We start from the raw sequence: 16,530 nt of genomic DNA on the forward strand, positions 1-16,530 counted from the left end.
TCATATGTATCAAAAGAGCATTTTGCGATACTCAAATAGCGATTTTTACTGAATCACTATTTGGAAATCGCAAAATGCTAGGTAGGTAGGAATCGCCAAAGATTTGGCAATTCCTTTATATTACCTAATAGCAATTTGGTAAATAGCAATTCGGTAAATAGCAAATCGCTATTAAGTAATATGTCTCAATACGTTCCTATGGGCCAAAAGGCCCATAGGTGTAAATGGTTTTGCATTAGCTAATTTGCGATTACCTAATTGGTAAAAGCAAATTATCGAATGCAAAGCCAAGTGTGCCCCGGGGACCTAAGGCCCCCCTAAAGCACCCCCAACACTTAAATTGTGCACATGTAAAGCACACACATGCCCTAGGGGCAAGTGTGCGCAACATGGCTCTTTGAAAAATGCATTTTTCAAAATTTGCACATGGTTACCACTAACTTGAAGTTGATGGTAATTAGTGTTTCCTGAATGCACATTTCCCATTTAGGAAAGGCTTTTTGCATGTGCATTAGGGATTCGCAAATTGCGATTCCCTATTTGCATTCGCAGTTTAGGTAATCGCAAAAAAATGCGATTACCAAAATTGTGAATATAAATTCTTTCATACATAAGGGAAGGACATTTTGCATTCTCAAACGGCTGAATTTTGCGATTCGCTCCGTTTGCGAATGCAAAATACTTTCAAACATCTGGCCCTTACTGAGTATTTAAAATCAATAATGTTTTTACTGTGTTGCTGTCTTCTCACTTTTGCTTTTATTGTGTTGCTTACAGTTTATTAACACGTGGAACAAAACTTTTAAACCTTTGGACCTCATTCAGTGCTAGCTCTACACTGGGGGCAGGTGCCAAGAAAGGATGTCCCATGGAAAGAATTGTTCTCCAGGTATCATTTCCTGATATTGGTTTCATTGTTTCATGCTTGTTTTTGTCGCTTAACCAAGCCACACCTTATAGCATTGTATTTGCTTTCTAGTACTTTGAAGTGATTTGATGTACAGTGCTACTCCAACGTTATCGTCTTTTTGGAAGGTTTAGTGCCGTTCTCATTCTGTATTACTGCACAAATTGCAGCTAAAGTTGGGATCCTTGGTGCCAAGTTTAGCATCACCACCCTTTGATAGCTCATTCATCACAGTACATTTGTGTATTTCTTTTGTGCAACTCCACCAAAATGTTATTTTTTTTCATGAAATCGGGGCCTGAGTAGTGCTGCAATTTATTTTCATTCCATTGTGACAAAGGTTAGCATTTGCCCTACTCAGTCCTTTAATTTTCTTGAATTACTTAGTTATTTTTTATTTGGGAATTGCAATTTGTTTTACTTTATCTACCTTAAACGGTGCCCCTTTGAACTGAGTTCTTTTAGGTCTTTGGTGACAGAACAGCTATCCAACAGATCAGTTGCTCACAACATACAAACAGCGGGTTTTGGGTCCGCTCCCTTCATGTATTCTCTGTGGGACCAGCCATTAGCCTGAGAGATTGTCAGTCATGTCATTTGGCTCAGCACAGTATTTCTCGCTTACCTAATCCTGTTGGAAGTTTGTCGGTATATCCATCCTCCTCCAATCAAGTGCTTACATTCCAAAGCATGAGGGATTATTTTAGATGTTCCAGTTTGTCCCTCTAGTGGTACCTCATTGCAGCCCCTGTCTCTTTTCCCTTTAATGCCCACTCATTAGTGTTGAAGGGGGTGAGACTTTTCCTTTCTTTTTTTAACTGCATTTCAAGAACGATTTAATTATAGTTCTATGTTTGTTTCCAGGTCCTAGAATGCTCTCTTTCTATTCCATCTTCATTTCTCCTATGTTTAAAGGTCAGGTGGAATGAAGTCTTAAATAGAACTCTGCATTTCTTTCCATATCCTAAAAAAGAACTGTAATAAAAATGTCCTTGTCACACAAGTTTCTTTTCATATATAAACAACAAAGAGCTAAAATGAAGACAAGAGAGTTTAAAATACAGTTTAGCTTTAGCTTCTCAGACTGGAGCCGGTCTAACTACATTATGCTAATAGCATTAATCTAAACAAGGCACAACTGGTTCGCAAGAAGGCGATGGCTGAGTTAGTCTGCCATTTCGTCGAGATATCCTGCCTGGTGTTGTACGACAGGAAGTTGTGCTGGTGATCCAGCCATGTCCAACGGCGCAGGGCTTATTAGCACAAGGGCGATGATTCCACCATGCTCTGCTTGTTGCAGTACCTCATGGCGGTGCTGCTGTCTGTGATCACCTTCACCACCCTCACTTTGATAAATGGCAGGAAGGCTTTCAGTGCCAAACGCATTGCCTGCAACTCCAGCAGGTTAATGTGCGAGACATCGATCACTTATGTCTGCTTCAGGAGAGAGAAAGGGAAAGAGAGAGGAGTCTGCTACTGAACACTTTGCAGTTCAGTAGCTACCACTGCAGGCTTCTCCAAAATCTGTACACGATCGGAGAGATTCCCCTGGTGCTGCACCCACTGTGACTTCCGATCCTCCTGCAGAGTCAATGTGCCTCCTGACGTGCTTCACTAGTAGGATGCAGGAGGCCATCAGACTCAGCAGCCTCAGAGCCTTTTCACTGGAGTCGAGGACCAAAGTTGAAACATCAGGACCCTTACCTGAATGTTCTGAACTCTCCATTGCGGAGGAAAGGCGAAACTGCATTGTGTCTAAAATGGCTCCTATTAAAGGGAGCATCTGAGAAGGAGCCAGGTGTGACTTCAGCACTGTGATAGTGAACCCCAACTAATGAAGAAGGTTCTCCATAGTTTAGAAGTGGGTGACAGCTTCCTGGGGCGCGCAGTCATTGAGGTAGGAGAAGATAAGACCCCCCCCCACCCCCTTTCATGAACTGCTGAGGTGCACCGGTGAGGCCAAAGAGAAGCACATCAAATTTGAAATGTTCCTGACCCACTGTGAAACACAGGTAGCATCTGTGAGACTGCAAAAAATGGGGACATAAAAATAAGCATCCTGCGGGTCCAATGCTTCCATCCAGTCTCCAGGGCAGACTGGACAGGGGCCAGGGTGAGCATCTTGAACCTATATTTTTTCAGGGAAGCGTTTAGAGGGTGCAGGTCTAGAATAGGGCGGAGGCCTCCTTTCTTTTTCAGCACCAGAAAATAGTGGAAGTAGTAGCCACGACCTATCCACTTGATGGCTCCCAAGGCCAAAAGTGTCTGCACTTCCTGGCAGAACAAGGACAGGTGGTCCTCTGTCCGTCAAGGTACAGACAGAGGCATGGCCGGCGGGGATTCGAGAAAAGGAAGGGCGTAACCCCACTGAGTAACTTGTAGCACCCACTTCTCAGAGGTAATTGACTGTAATTCCTGTAGAAAGTGCTGTATTCTACCACCCACCGGATGGCTGTGTCAAGGAAGGCGTACTAAAGAGGTTTGGAAGGGGCGGTATAGGGAGGGGTGATGGACTGGGCCGTAAGATGCTGCTGCTGCACGCAAGGTCTCTGGGTGCCTCTACTATGGCCACAAAAGTATTGAGAAGCCCTGGTTAGTATTGGCATGTCTGGAATCCCCTATTGTAGCCATGTGAGGTGCGAAAGGAGTAATACAGTTGGTGAGCGTCAACGATCAGCCCCAAGGAGTGAGAGGTGACCCTGCCATCCTTAAAATACACCAGCTCTTTTTTGCCTAACAAGTGAGAGCCATTGAATGGGATGTCCATGAGACTCACCTGGGCATACCCCGAAAAGCCTTCAACCAAGCAAGGTGTCCAAGAGCCACTGTGAAACCCATCACCCGGCTGGGGAAGTCTTTGGTTTCCAACTCGCATCGGATGGTAAATCTTATTGCATTTTGGCTGTCAAGCATGGCTTGGTGTCATGATTGCTCGGGTCTCCTCCGGGACCATGGGCAGCACCTGTGCCACCGTGTCCCACAGAGCGTGGGAATATCTGCCCAAAAGGCAAGCTGTGTTGACCGACTGCATTGCCAGACTGTTGTAAGAGAATATCTTCCTCCCAAAGGTCTCCAACGGCTTGGATTTCTGATCTAGAGGAGTAGTAGGGAAGGAGTTAGTGTTGTCTCTGACCGTCGAAGCTTTCACCACCAAACTCTTGGGGTTGGGTACTGTTTGAGGAATGTAGGATACCTTGGGCTGCATGGTGTCGATGTGCAACCTTACAGGATATTGGGACCACAGTACAGTGCTTGAACCAGGCCCGAGGTGGACATCCGTGCGGGCTTAGTTACCAAGAAGCAGGGTCTGTGCACCTCGATTTGGACATTATTCTTGACCTCCACTGATGGGGGCTGGAGATCAAGGATCTCAGCATCCCTCCTTATCACCATTGCGAATGACACAGACTCTTTGTTGGCTGGCCCAGGTGGTGCGACTGGTGAAATGTCAAACCTGCTTGTGTCACCCAACTGCTCATTCCAGGTCTTCTCTGGGAAAGTGTGACCAATGTCATCAGCAGGGATCAAAGGCTTCGTACTCAGCGTCTTCCTCAAACTCTCCTAAGGACAGAGGCATTTTGTCTGAGCCTTAAGTCAGTCTTGTCCTGAGCAGCTCCAGCCTCAAATTCAGACGAGGTTAAATCAGCACCATCTCTGAGCTGGACAGGATGAGATGAAGCCAATGTCATTAAGGGATCAAGACCCTATTGGGTAGTGGAGATTAAATGGAGCTCGAGACCCGAATCGGTCCAGATCCAGGCAGGCGCGGATGTAGTGTCTGCCCCTGGTAATCCGGGTGTGACACCTCTCAGCTCCTTGGAGCTTGAAGGTGCCTCAGAGGGAGTCTGTTGCCGAAGATAAGGGCCAAGGCCTTATAGAACTCCTGAAGCTGGGCAGGAGTAGCTCTGGAAAACTCTGGGAGGTGCAGAGAAGGAGTCTGAGCTGGTACTCCGTGAGGTGTGCAGGAGTGGGTCCTAGGGGCACTGTTACTGCCTCGATCTCCTTCTGGGGACTTAGAAGGGCGCAGCAAAGTCAAGTGACACTTAAACTTGTTCTCTTTTTTTGGGGGGCTTACCTGACAACGAATTTGACTTGACTTAGAGGACAAACGGTCAAAGGAACCGCACTAAGAGTTGGCCCGAGCTTGTCTGCAGGATTAGACCTTCCCTGAGAGCAGGAACGAAGTGGCGTGTTGCTTTGCCATGTCGCTAGAAGCTTTGGCAACCTCTCCTGAAACACCTTCTGCTGCATCGATAGGCAATCCAAACAGGACTTGGAGTCATGGCTCGACCCCTCAAGCACCAAAGGCAAACCAAGTGGGGATCAGTCACAAATATCTGCTGTGACATTCCCAACAATATTTAAAAGCTGCAGATTTCTGAGTGGACATGTCCTTGGCACACTGGAAGCAATTTTGGAAAAAATGGCTTAGCAAAATTCGAGAAAAGATTGATAAAAATGTCACCGAGGTAGTTCTCCGGATCCACGACTGTTGGGCGAGAAAGAAAGTAACTGATGTCAGCGTGTTGGAGTGGGGCATACATAGGCACTGCACATCATATGCACGCTGACACGGAGCCAGTATGTGCCACCTACTGGCACGCAGAGGTACTGCTCAAGGTTTTCCAGATCTAGTTTGATGTCTAGGTGATATAGTAAGTTAAGGAATCTGCGGCTCGAAGTCTCTTCCAGAAATGTTGTAGAGAGCAACAGTTATGCCCACTTCCACCGGCAGATTTATTGGGATGGGGGGTACCTATGGATAGGGTGAAGACAGTTAACAAGATTATTGTAGGATGAGGTGTTGTTTGAAAGCTGCCTTGAAAGAGTGTGTATTAGATGGAACTGATTTCCAGTGCAGTGACCCTAGTGGAGGGAGCAAAATTGAAATGCGACACATGGAGATTATGATCAGCCAATTGTAAGTTCAGAGTTGCAACTTATCTGTTCGATTGCAGAGCTGTAGTTAGGGGCAGGACCCTATTGTGATACCAGCTTTTGGGGGAGCTGTGCCCCTGCATGCCAGTAGGTGGCTTCGTAGGGACATCTGCGTCGTCCGTGCCCGAAGTTATGTGCATGGTGCCCATATAGTCATTATGCCAGCTCGCTTACTTCAGTTCTTTTGTTTCTGGGCTGTGCAGTGCACATCCGGGGAAGAGCTACCCCCAGTCACTGCTTGACTGACCTTTTTTCGACCTTTCGTCGAAGATTTTTTTGAGTGTATTGTCTCCTGGTTTGACAGGGATGTTCGTGAGGGAGGTGGTTTTAGGCACTATGCCGCCTGTCACTGGCGAATGTAGGTGACGGAGACATACCTTGTCTACCTCTGGTGCCTTGAAAACTGACCACGAGGCCAAGACCTTCATCTGTGGCTGTCAGGACAAACGTCAGATGGAGGTGCTTCACCCGGGAGTCACCCCTTCCAAACCACTTCTCCCATTTAATGAAGTCCTCGTGGACATCCTACTTGTAGTTTGGTCCAAGCCCTGTATGGGGGTTCCTGTGAAAAGGCCAATTGCCCGCCTCCATTGCCTCACCTTGACCCAGGCATACCAACTTCCTCACCCAGCACCCCACCCCGTAGAGGTTGGTGGTCTAACCCTCCGCTTACATAGTAAATCCTGGTGCATTCTCTACCTCTCCGCTTGACAAGAAATCCAAGAGGCTGGATATCTTGGGGAAGAAGATGTCTTCCGCCAGCCTGGCACTGTGATCAGTAAACACAGCATGCCTTTCGTACCAATGCTCCCATTCACTCTGGGACTCGGTTCCACAGGTGCTGACTGTGGTCTCAGAGGAGGCCTGAGCCATACTGTCCCAAGCTATTCCTGATGGGATTAACGCAGCTAAGTGCGCCATACGCTGTGGGTTGGATGCTATCGACTCACTAGGCATCGTCGGTGGTCCTTAGGCGTCTCGCCTAGTTGAGAACATATGGCTTTTCTGGGGGTGGCCAGACCTTGCTCATGGACATACCCTTTGATGGCTGCGACAAGGTGGACTCAGCGCTACAGCATTTCATGGACAGCAGAGCATCGACCAGATCCTTGGGCCTTTCCATGGCCCCTTACCAACCCCAGTCCACCTTTCACTCCTTTTTGTCGCCATGGAAGGGGTTTCCAGTCCAGCCGTGACTTAATCCTCGCAGCCACCACGACATGCAAGCTTCCCAGCCCATGTGTCACCCCCAGACCTCATGGGTCAGGTAGCCAGAGGTCGGACCCCCCCCCCGCATCAGAAGTACGTTGTGATTGCTATTGCCGTTACTTTCTGGTGCCCACGAAGGACAGAGGCCTCCGTCCTATTCTAGACCTGTGCCCTGTAAATTTCTTCCTGAAATAGGTGTTCGAGGCATATGAGCTGCAGATTACACACTCTTGCATAGATCGCCATCTATGTTTGCAGTTTGTTTTTCGTCTTGGAAAGTCTTTGGAAGTCACGAGGTCGGTGACTCCTCCCATGGGTCGTATTGCGCTTGGGCTTCGGCTCCATCCTCAGATTGTTTTTTTCCGCCATCGGGCTCGGATATAATCTTCGCGCTCCGGTTCCGAACATTTCCAGTTCGACGATCAAGCGGAATCCTCACTCATCGCGTTATTGTTCAGATCCAGATCTCCTCAATCACCTTCTCATCGACAAATCTTCGATTCCAGTCGTCGACTGCGGCCTTCGGGCCTACCCAAGCTCCGGTCCCGGCTGATGGAAAGAACTCCTTTCCTCGATGTGTGTCCAAATTCCCCCACACCGATCTTCATGAGGTGTGCTACCTCTGCCTCTCCCCTGAACACGAGGCTCGAGACTGTCCGGCCTGTAAGTCTTTCAGATCGAAAAAGACTATTCGGGATCGAAGAGCCAGACGAAACATGGCGCACTCCTCGACCTCCGTTCCAGTCGACATCTTCGGAGACGACGTCGAAGATCCGGGACAGCAGCACACCGAAGAGGACCTCGTCAGTGCTTCCGAAGCCGACGACTCAGATGTGGATGACATCACCCCGGCGCAGAGGGTCGTGAGTACTATACCCCCTCCCACACCCGCGCCGACACCCAAAAAGGCTTCGGTCACGCCTTCACCTCCGGGCCTAGGCAAGACCAGAGACACTGCTTCACACACCCCACCTACGGGTCCGGTTAAGAAGCCAAATAAGCCTTCCGGCGGCTCAGGCTCGAGCCAGCCTTCCAGCGGTGCCGAGAAACACACTTCTTGGCACTGAAAAAGAAGCCGGCTTCTACCTCGACACCGAGCTCCGCACCAAAGTCCTCGGTGTCGAAACCATCTTTGGTACCGACCAAACCCCATAAGGCACTCTGCACCGACACTTCCACGCCGAAGCCCACCTTGGCGCCGACCAAGAAAACGGAGGTTCCCAAGCCCAGTGCTAATCACGGCACGGACAAGCCTAAAAAGCCATCGGCCCCGAAAACTTCGGCGCCGACGTAACAAACATTGTCACAGGAACTGTTTACACCGGATCCCTTGCAAAAAACTCTTACCAAGGATCCAAAAACTGGACATTTGGCATTTTCTTCTAAAAAGAGACATTTGGACAAACCGGCTCCGCCTCCACCTCCAAAGAGCAAGGACTCTGCTACCTCCCCTTTCAAAATGCTTTCCCCACCTCCTCCACCTCCGCCCCCTCCGCCCCCTCCACCCCACCTCATCGCTCTCCAACCCCGTCTCCATACGATGATGATCAGGGGGACCCATATCACGATCCAGGGGATGTGCCCCAAGACCCCACCCCTGCAGGAACCCCAGACCCATGGGACAACTACAATAACCCAGATATTCCGTACGTCCCTCAAGATGACCTTTACCCTTCCAGGCCATCTCCACCGGAAGACTCATTAGGTTTCCACCACCTACTTCAGAGGGCGGCACATTATCACGGGGTAGAGTTACACACTGGCCCAGTGGAGGAGGATTTCCTCCTCGACACCTTTGATACCGCACATAGGTCTACCTCCATACTACCTATGCTCAAGGGGGTGGTAAAATATGCGCCAGAGGTTTTTAAAGACCCGTCAGGGCCAGGGTCATTAACCCACGCATAGAAAAAAAGTACAAAGCTGCCCCCACAGATGCTGCCTATATCAAAGAGCCAGCGCCACTAGATTCCCTAGTGGTTTCCACTGCACGGAAGAGGTTAAATTCCCAGGCGTCGTGCGAAGCACCACCACCTGACAAAGAGTCAAAGCTACTGGACGCGTCAGGAAAGCGCATTGCGTCACAGGCAGCCATATATGGCGTATCGCCAACACCCAAGCGCTATTGGCCAGATATGATAGGGCGCATTATGATGAATTAGAAACCATAATGCACCACCTCCCCGAAAGATACAAAAATAGGGCCAATGAATTAATTCAAGAGGGTAAGACAATAACTAACACTTCCATACGCTGTGCCTTAGATGCAGCAGACACAGCCTCCAGGGCCATTAACACTAGCATCCTCCTCCGTCGCCATGCTTGGCTGAGAATATCAGGTTTCAAACCTGAGGTACAGGCCTCCATCCTAAATCATCCCTTTGACCAAGAACACCTATTCGGCCCAAAGGTAGATGAGGCCCTCGAGAAAATGAAGAAGGACACTGATACGGCGAAATCTATGGGAGCCCTGCAGTCACACCCTCCTAGGCGCCCCTTTCGCCGCTCTTTCTTTCGGAGTACTGCTAGAGGCTACTCCTCAGATAGCGCGTCCACTTCCTACAAATCCCCCACTCAGTCCACCTTCACAAGGGGTTATCAAAGAGGCGGCTATAGGGGCAATAACAATAAAGGCAGAGGCAAGACAAATACTGCCCGCTCTGCCACACCGCCTACCCAATGACTTCCCCCCGCTCCCTCCAGACCATCCCACTCCGGTCGGGGGCAGACTACAACATTTCCTTCAGGTCTGGGAGACCATCACCTCAGACAAATGGGTGACCCAAATTATTCGCTTAGGGTACTGCCTAGAATGAACATCTACCCCCCCAAACATTCCACCCAGGCAACGCCCAATGTCACAAGAACATTCCACATTACTAAAACAGGAGGTAATCTCCCTCCTACAAAAACAGGCAATAGAACAAGTTCCCGCCAATCAGCAAAATTTAGGGGTCTACTCCCTATATTTTCTAATACCAAAAAGGGACGAGACTCTACGACCTATTCTAGATCTCCGGCCCCTAAACACATACATGCATTCAGACCATTTTCACATGGTAACGCTTAAGCAGGTGCTTCCGCTCCTCTCCCAGAACGACTTCCTCACCACACTGGACTTCCAAGACGCATACTTTCACATTCCGGTACACCATGCTCACAGAAAGTACCTCAGATTTGTAGTGGATGGGCAACACTACCAGTTCAAGGTGCTCCCATTCGGGGTTACAAAAGCACCAAGGGTATTCACCAAGTGCCTAGCGGTAGTGGCGGCACACCTCAGAAGACAGCACATTCACGTCTTCCCATATTTGGACGACTGGCTGATAAAAGCCAAGTCCTACAACCAATGTGTATATCACACCGCCACTACAATCCAACTACTTCACCAACTAGGCTTCACGGTGAACCACCAAAAGTCCCACCTAACACCATCCCACATAAAGCAATACCTCGGTGCCACCATAGACACCTCAAAAGCCATAGCCTATCCCAATCCTGCCAGGATTGCAAACATACAGGCTATGCGCCAATGATTCATACTTCAACACTCCCTTCCAGCAAGAGTGTTTATGCAACTGATAGGGATGATGGCCTCTTGCATTTTCATAGTGCCTCACGCAAGACCCCAGATGCGTCCACTCCAAGAGTGCTTAGCGCGCCAATGGAACCAGGCCCAGGGGCAACTGACAGATCTGGTGTTGGTAGACGGTCCCACCCATCGCTCTCTGCAGTGGTAGAACACCACAAATCTTTCCAGAGGTCCACCGTTCCTGGACCCGGTTCCACAAATACTAACAACAGACGCATCGCTCTCCGGCTGGGGAGCTCATCTATTACACCTCACAGTGCAGGGCACATGGACGCCGCAACAAACGTTACTCCATATCAACCATCTGGAGTTACTAGCAATTTTTCTAGCCCTAAAATCCTTTCAAAGACAGATTTTAGGCAAGGCATTCCTCCTTCGCACAGACAACATGACGGCCATGTATTACATTAAAAAACAAGGCGGCACCCACTCTCCACAACTCTCCACAACTCTCTCAACTAGCACAGAGCATATGGAGATGGGCAATTCCACACAAAATCTTTCTCCTAGCCCAGCATGTACCAGGAGTCCAAAACACCATGGCAGATCTGCTCAGCAGACAGACGCAGCAGATACACGAGTGGGAACTTCACCCGCAGGTTCTTCACCCGTTCTTTCAAATGTGGGGTCATCCGCAGATAGACCTCTTCGCCACCCACGAAAACAAAAAATGCCCAAGCTTCGCCACCAGATACCCACACCCATTGTCCAAAGGCAATGCGATATGGATGAACTGGTCAGACAAATTTGCTTACGCTTTTTCACCTCTCCCACTAATTCCATTAGTGGTGCGAAAGCTACAACAGCATTCCCTCACACTGATCCTAGTAGCTCCAACATAGGCCAGACAACCGTGGTACACCACGCTGCTGGAACTCTCTGTAGTACCACACCAAAAGCTACACCTCTCACCATGCCTCTTAACCCAGAACCATGGAGAGATCAGGCACCCGGACCCAGCTCAGCTCAACCTTGCGATCTGGCTCCTGAAATCCTATAATTCGGATACCTAAACCTTCCCCCTGACTGTATGAACGTCATCAGAGAAGCTAGACGCCCTACCACTAGAGCCTGCTACGCTGCCAAGTGGAAAAGATTTGTTGTTTATTGCCATAACAACACAATCAATCCTCTAGACGTGTCTATACAACACATCATATGATGCTTACTCCATCTACAAAGGTGTAACCTAGCATATACCTCCATTCGGCTACACCTCGCAGCGATTGCCGCTTACCTACAAAACAGGCAGCATCTATCACTTTTCAGAGTACCTGCCATTAAAGCCTTCATGGAAGGCCTAAAACGAATAATTCCCCCCAGAGTACCACCCTCACCTGTGTGGAACTTAAATATAGTTCTCACAAGGCTAATGGGGCCGCCCTTCGAACCTTTGCATAAATGCGAACTGCAATTTCTCACATGGAAAACAGCTTTTCTGGTAGCCATCACTTCCCTTAGAAGGGTTAGTGACATACAAGCACTTACCATACAAGAACCTTTTCTCCAAATGCACCAGAACAAGGTTGTTCTCCGTACCAACCCAAAATTCCTACCTAAAGTAATTTCCCCTTTTTATCTAAACCAATCGGTAGAATTACCGGTATTTCTCTCGCAACCTCAAACTGTTGCAGAAAGGGCTCTACACACGCTAGATGTCAAACGAGCCTTACTTTACTATATCCAAAGAACACAACCTTTCAGAAAGACCAAACAACTATTTGTCTCTTTCTCTCCACCACACAAGGGCAACCCCATCTCAAAATCAGGGATAGCTAGGTGGATTGTAAAATGCATCCAGATTTGCTACCACAAAGCAAAACAAACGCTATCCGTTCCCCCTAAAGCCCATTCTACACGAAAGATAGGGGCTTCTATGGCTTTTCTAGGGAACATCCAATTAGATGATATCTGCAAAGCAGCTACATGGTCAACACCGCACACTTTCACTAAACATTACTGTGTAGATGTGCAAACCAAGCAACAAGCTAGTGTGGGCCAGGCTGTACTAAAAACACTATTTCAAACCACTGCAACAGATACCGGAGGTCGCCGCTAAGGTTGGGAACTGGTATATAGTCTATGCAAAAGGGTGTAATCTGCAGCTCATATGCCTCGAACGGAATATGCTACTTACCAGTATGCATCTGTTCTTGGCATGTAGAGCTGCAGATCTACACACGCCCACCTGCCTCCCCGGCTACCTGTATCTGTTCCAGTCTATCTTATTTAGATACAACACACATGGGTTTCTTCACTGTTATTACTACGCTCCATCTTTCCCTGTTGGCTAAAAACAATCTGAGGATGGAGCCGAAGCCCATGCGCAATACGATCCAAGGGAGGAGTCACCGACCTCGTGACTTCCAAAGACTTTCCAAGAGGAAAAACAAACTGCAAACATCCGGGCGCAACACCAGATGGCGATCTATGCAAAAGTGTGTAGATCTGCAGCTCTACATGCCAAGAACAGATGCATACTGGTAAGTAGTATATTCCTTTCAAAATGCTCACGCTTGCTCAAGTCCTGTCTGCCGTGGACATGGAAGACTGAATGGTAGAGTTGGACTTGCAGGATGTAAACTTCCACATCCCCCTCCTGCCTGCCCACAGAAGTTACCTGCAGTTCACGGTAGGCCACAAGCACTTTCAGTTCACTATGCTCCCTTTTTGGCCTTACCAGTGCACCTGAGGTGTTCACCAAGGTGATGGCAGTGGTTGCACTTCATCTGCAGAGATCAGAGGTGCCAGTCTTCCCCCATCTTGATGGCTGGCTGTGGAAGGCATACTTTTACCAAGCGGTCGTCTCCTACCTCCAGACTACGGCAGACCTCCTGCACTCATTAGGGTTTACTATAAACGCACTGAAGTCACACCTGACCCCTTATCACCCGCTCCCTTTCATCTGAGCTGTTCTGGACACAGTGCAGTTTTGGCTTTATCCTCCCAAACGGCGAGTGCAGGATATTCAGGCTGCGATACCGATGTTTTAGCTTCTATCCTGGATTTCGGTGAGGTTGACTCTGAGGCTCCTGGGCCTCCTGGCCTCCTGCATCCTGCTTGTGACTGCTGGCATATGTGAGCTCTGCAATGAGACCTGACGTTCCAGTGGGTGGAGCATCAGAGGAATCTCTCCCTACAGTGATAGTTAACGAACTGCAATTGGGTCAGCGGCACACCCTTCTCTCTTCCCCAACCAGATCAGACAGTAGTGACAAATTCATCACTCCTGGGCTGGGAGGGGCCATCTGGGAGAGGTGAAAACAGGGCTTCACATCAACCTATTGGAGCTCTGAGCAATCTGGCTGGCATTGAAAAACATTCTACCCTCCACCAAGGGGAGGCTAGGGCAGGTGTTCACGAATAACACCAGATCCATGTGGTACTGCAACAAACAAGGAGTTTGGCCGTGGACCCTTTGTCAAGAGGTTCTACTGCTATGAAAATGACTGGAATGTCAGGGTATTTCCCTTGTGGTTCAAAACCTGGCTGGATCTCTAAATGTCAGGGCAGATTTGTCAGTCATAGCTGCCTAGCGGATCAAGAATGGCATCTCCATCAGAGGTGATGTAAGGTCTCTTTCAGTGGTGGGGAGAGCCTCGGTTAGATCTGTATGCCATCAGAGAACGCGCAATGTGAGGGGGATCTTGTTATGAGACGCTGTTAGTCCGGTCTCCTTTACGCTTTTCTGCCATACCACTCCTGTGAAGAAGATCAGGAACGACCGGGCCCAAGTCATCCATGAGGCTCTGGACTGGGCTCGGAGAGTCTGGTAACCTGAGCTGTTGAGCATGGCCATCGGTCCTCTGATTATGCTTCCCCTTTAAGAGGATCTTTTGTGGCAGCAGCAGGGGAGGGTTCTCGACCCGATTCTCTCAATGCTCTGCCTTCATGCATGGAGATTGAGCAGCAACAGTTGACAGCTTTCAACCTTCTACCCGCGCGGTGTGCCTCCACCAAGACAGTATATGTCGGCCTTTGGAGCAAGTTTTTGGCATGGTGTACAGACAAACAGGTTGCACCTTTTTCTCTCTTTCCCAAATTCTTTTTTCATCCTTACCCTGACCCAGCAGCGCTTTGCATTGGGCACGTTAAAAGGTTATTTGTCTTACATTTCTGCTTTCCTGCGGCTGCCATATCAACCTTCTCTCTTCAAGGCCCCTATTGTAAATAGTTTTCTTAGAGGGTTGCAACGCTTATTTCTTCCAGCTCCCTTCGTTTTGTCTAAATGGGACCTTAATTTGGTTCTTACTTTTCTAATGTGTGCTCCTTTTGAGCCACTTCATACCAGCCCTCTTAGACTTCTTACCATCAAGACAGCCTTTCTGGTGGCAATTACTAATGCCCGGAGTGTCAGTGAACTGCAGGCTTTGTCATCTCAGCCTCGGTACATCTCTTCCCAGAGAAACTGGTCCTTCGGTCTTGAACATGCTTCTTGCCGAAGTTAGTTACCCCATTCCACTTAGGCCATTCCATCATTTTGCCTACATTTTACGCTACTCCTTATCCCTCTAAGGAAGAGGAGAGACTCCACTGTCTGGACCCAAAAATAGCATTGTCGTTCTACCTTGACTGCACAGAATTATTCCTGGTGGACGATCACCTCTTGGTGGCGATATGTCAGAGCTAAAAAAAGGAAGGCCATACAGAAGCAAGCCATTTCTCGATTAAAATCTGCTACGCATTGGCTAAGAAGCAACTCCCAGAATGCTTGCATGCTCATTATACCAGAGGCTTCGACCACTCCATTAGCATGAAGAGTTCTGGTCCTGGATATTTGACAGGCAGCAACATGGGCCTCACTGCACACGTTTACTAAGCATTACAGCCTAGACAGTTGAGTCTGTCGGGAAAGGCACTTTGCCTGTTCGATCCTGCTGGACTACCTAATCTAAATCAAGTTCCCAAACCCACCTCCGAAGTGGTATTGTTTGGGTAAGAAAATGAAATGAAATTAGGATTTCTAAAGCGCAGTACTACCCGCGGGTGTCTAGGCGCTGACTTCCAAGGGGAAAAGGGTTAGAGAAACAGACATCAGTGAGGCAACAGAGAAATGGAGGAGTGTACTAAGCTAATCATTAAAAAAACAGGTTTTAAGTGCTTTACGAAAAGTAAGCAGATTATTCGAGGTGTGAGAGTAAGCGGCATCGTTTTCTAGAGTTTGGCAGTGGCGACTGAAAAACTCTTGCCTCCGCAGGTAGCTCTTTTAAACTTGGGAACAACCAGATTAGCCTGGGAGGCAGATCTTAGGATCCTGGCAGGGATATAATGATGGAAGAGTTGCCTAATAGAAGCTGGACCCTCAAAATGGAGGGCTTTGAAGGCTATGCACAGGAATTTGAACATAACCCTTTTCTTGACCGGGAGCCAGTGGAGTAAAGGGAGAGACTTGGACACTGACTGATATTTTGGGATCCCTAAAAGAAGCCTGGCTGCCACATTCTGGACCATTTGCAGTTTGTCCAAGGCCGCCTTTTGGGCAGTCAAGAAGAGCCCATTGCAGTAGTCGATTCTAGAAAAGACAAGTGTGGTAATCACTGTTTTACGTAGGTCCAGAGGTATAAAAGGAAGGAACTTCCTAAGAGATTTGAAAATGAAAAAACAAGACGAGTTGATGGCATTAGCATGACCCACAAAAGAGTTTTTCGTCCAACTGAACTCCCAAATTTTGTGGGGATTGCACCCATTTCTTGAGGCCACGAACTAGAGGACCATAATGATGGTTTATTACCAAAAAGCAGTACCTCAGTGTCACGAGGCGAGCGGGGACACCGGACGGCATGGGGCGGACTGGTGGGAGGTGCCGGAGGTCACGGACAGTGTTGTTTATGATTTACAGGAAGACGACTGGAGAGTGACAGCCACGGAAGAAACATCCTCAGAC

The 16,530-nt window shown here is 48.5% G+C and overlaps 1 protein-coding gene across 4 annotated transcripts in view; it reads left to right on the forward strand.

The window, feature by feature from the left end:
* PIK3C2A (phosphatidylinositol-4-phosphate 3-kinase catalytic subunit type 2 alpha) overlaps nt 1-16,530 on the forward strand; it is a 780,848-nt gene that overhangs the window by 310,024 nt on the left and 454,294 nt on the right. For all 4 annotated transcript variants that reach the window (XM_085648082.1, XM_085648085.1, XM_085648083.1 and 1 more), the window contains one exon: nt 778-889. In XM_085648082.1, the coding sequence (XP_085504208.1) occupies nt 778-889 (112 nt within the window). The remainder of the gene's footprint in view (nt 1-777; nt 890-16,530) is intronic.

The sequence above is a fragment of the Triturus cristatus genome, chromosome 3_2 (assembly GCF_964204655.1).
Source record: "Triturus cristatus chromosome 3_2, aTriCri1.1, whole genome shotgun sequence".
Taxonomy (NCBI): Eukaryota; Metazoa; Chordata; class Amphibia; order Caudata; family Salamandridae; genus Triturus; species Triturus cristatus.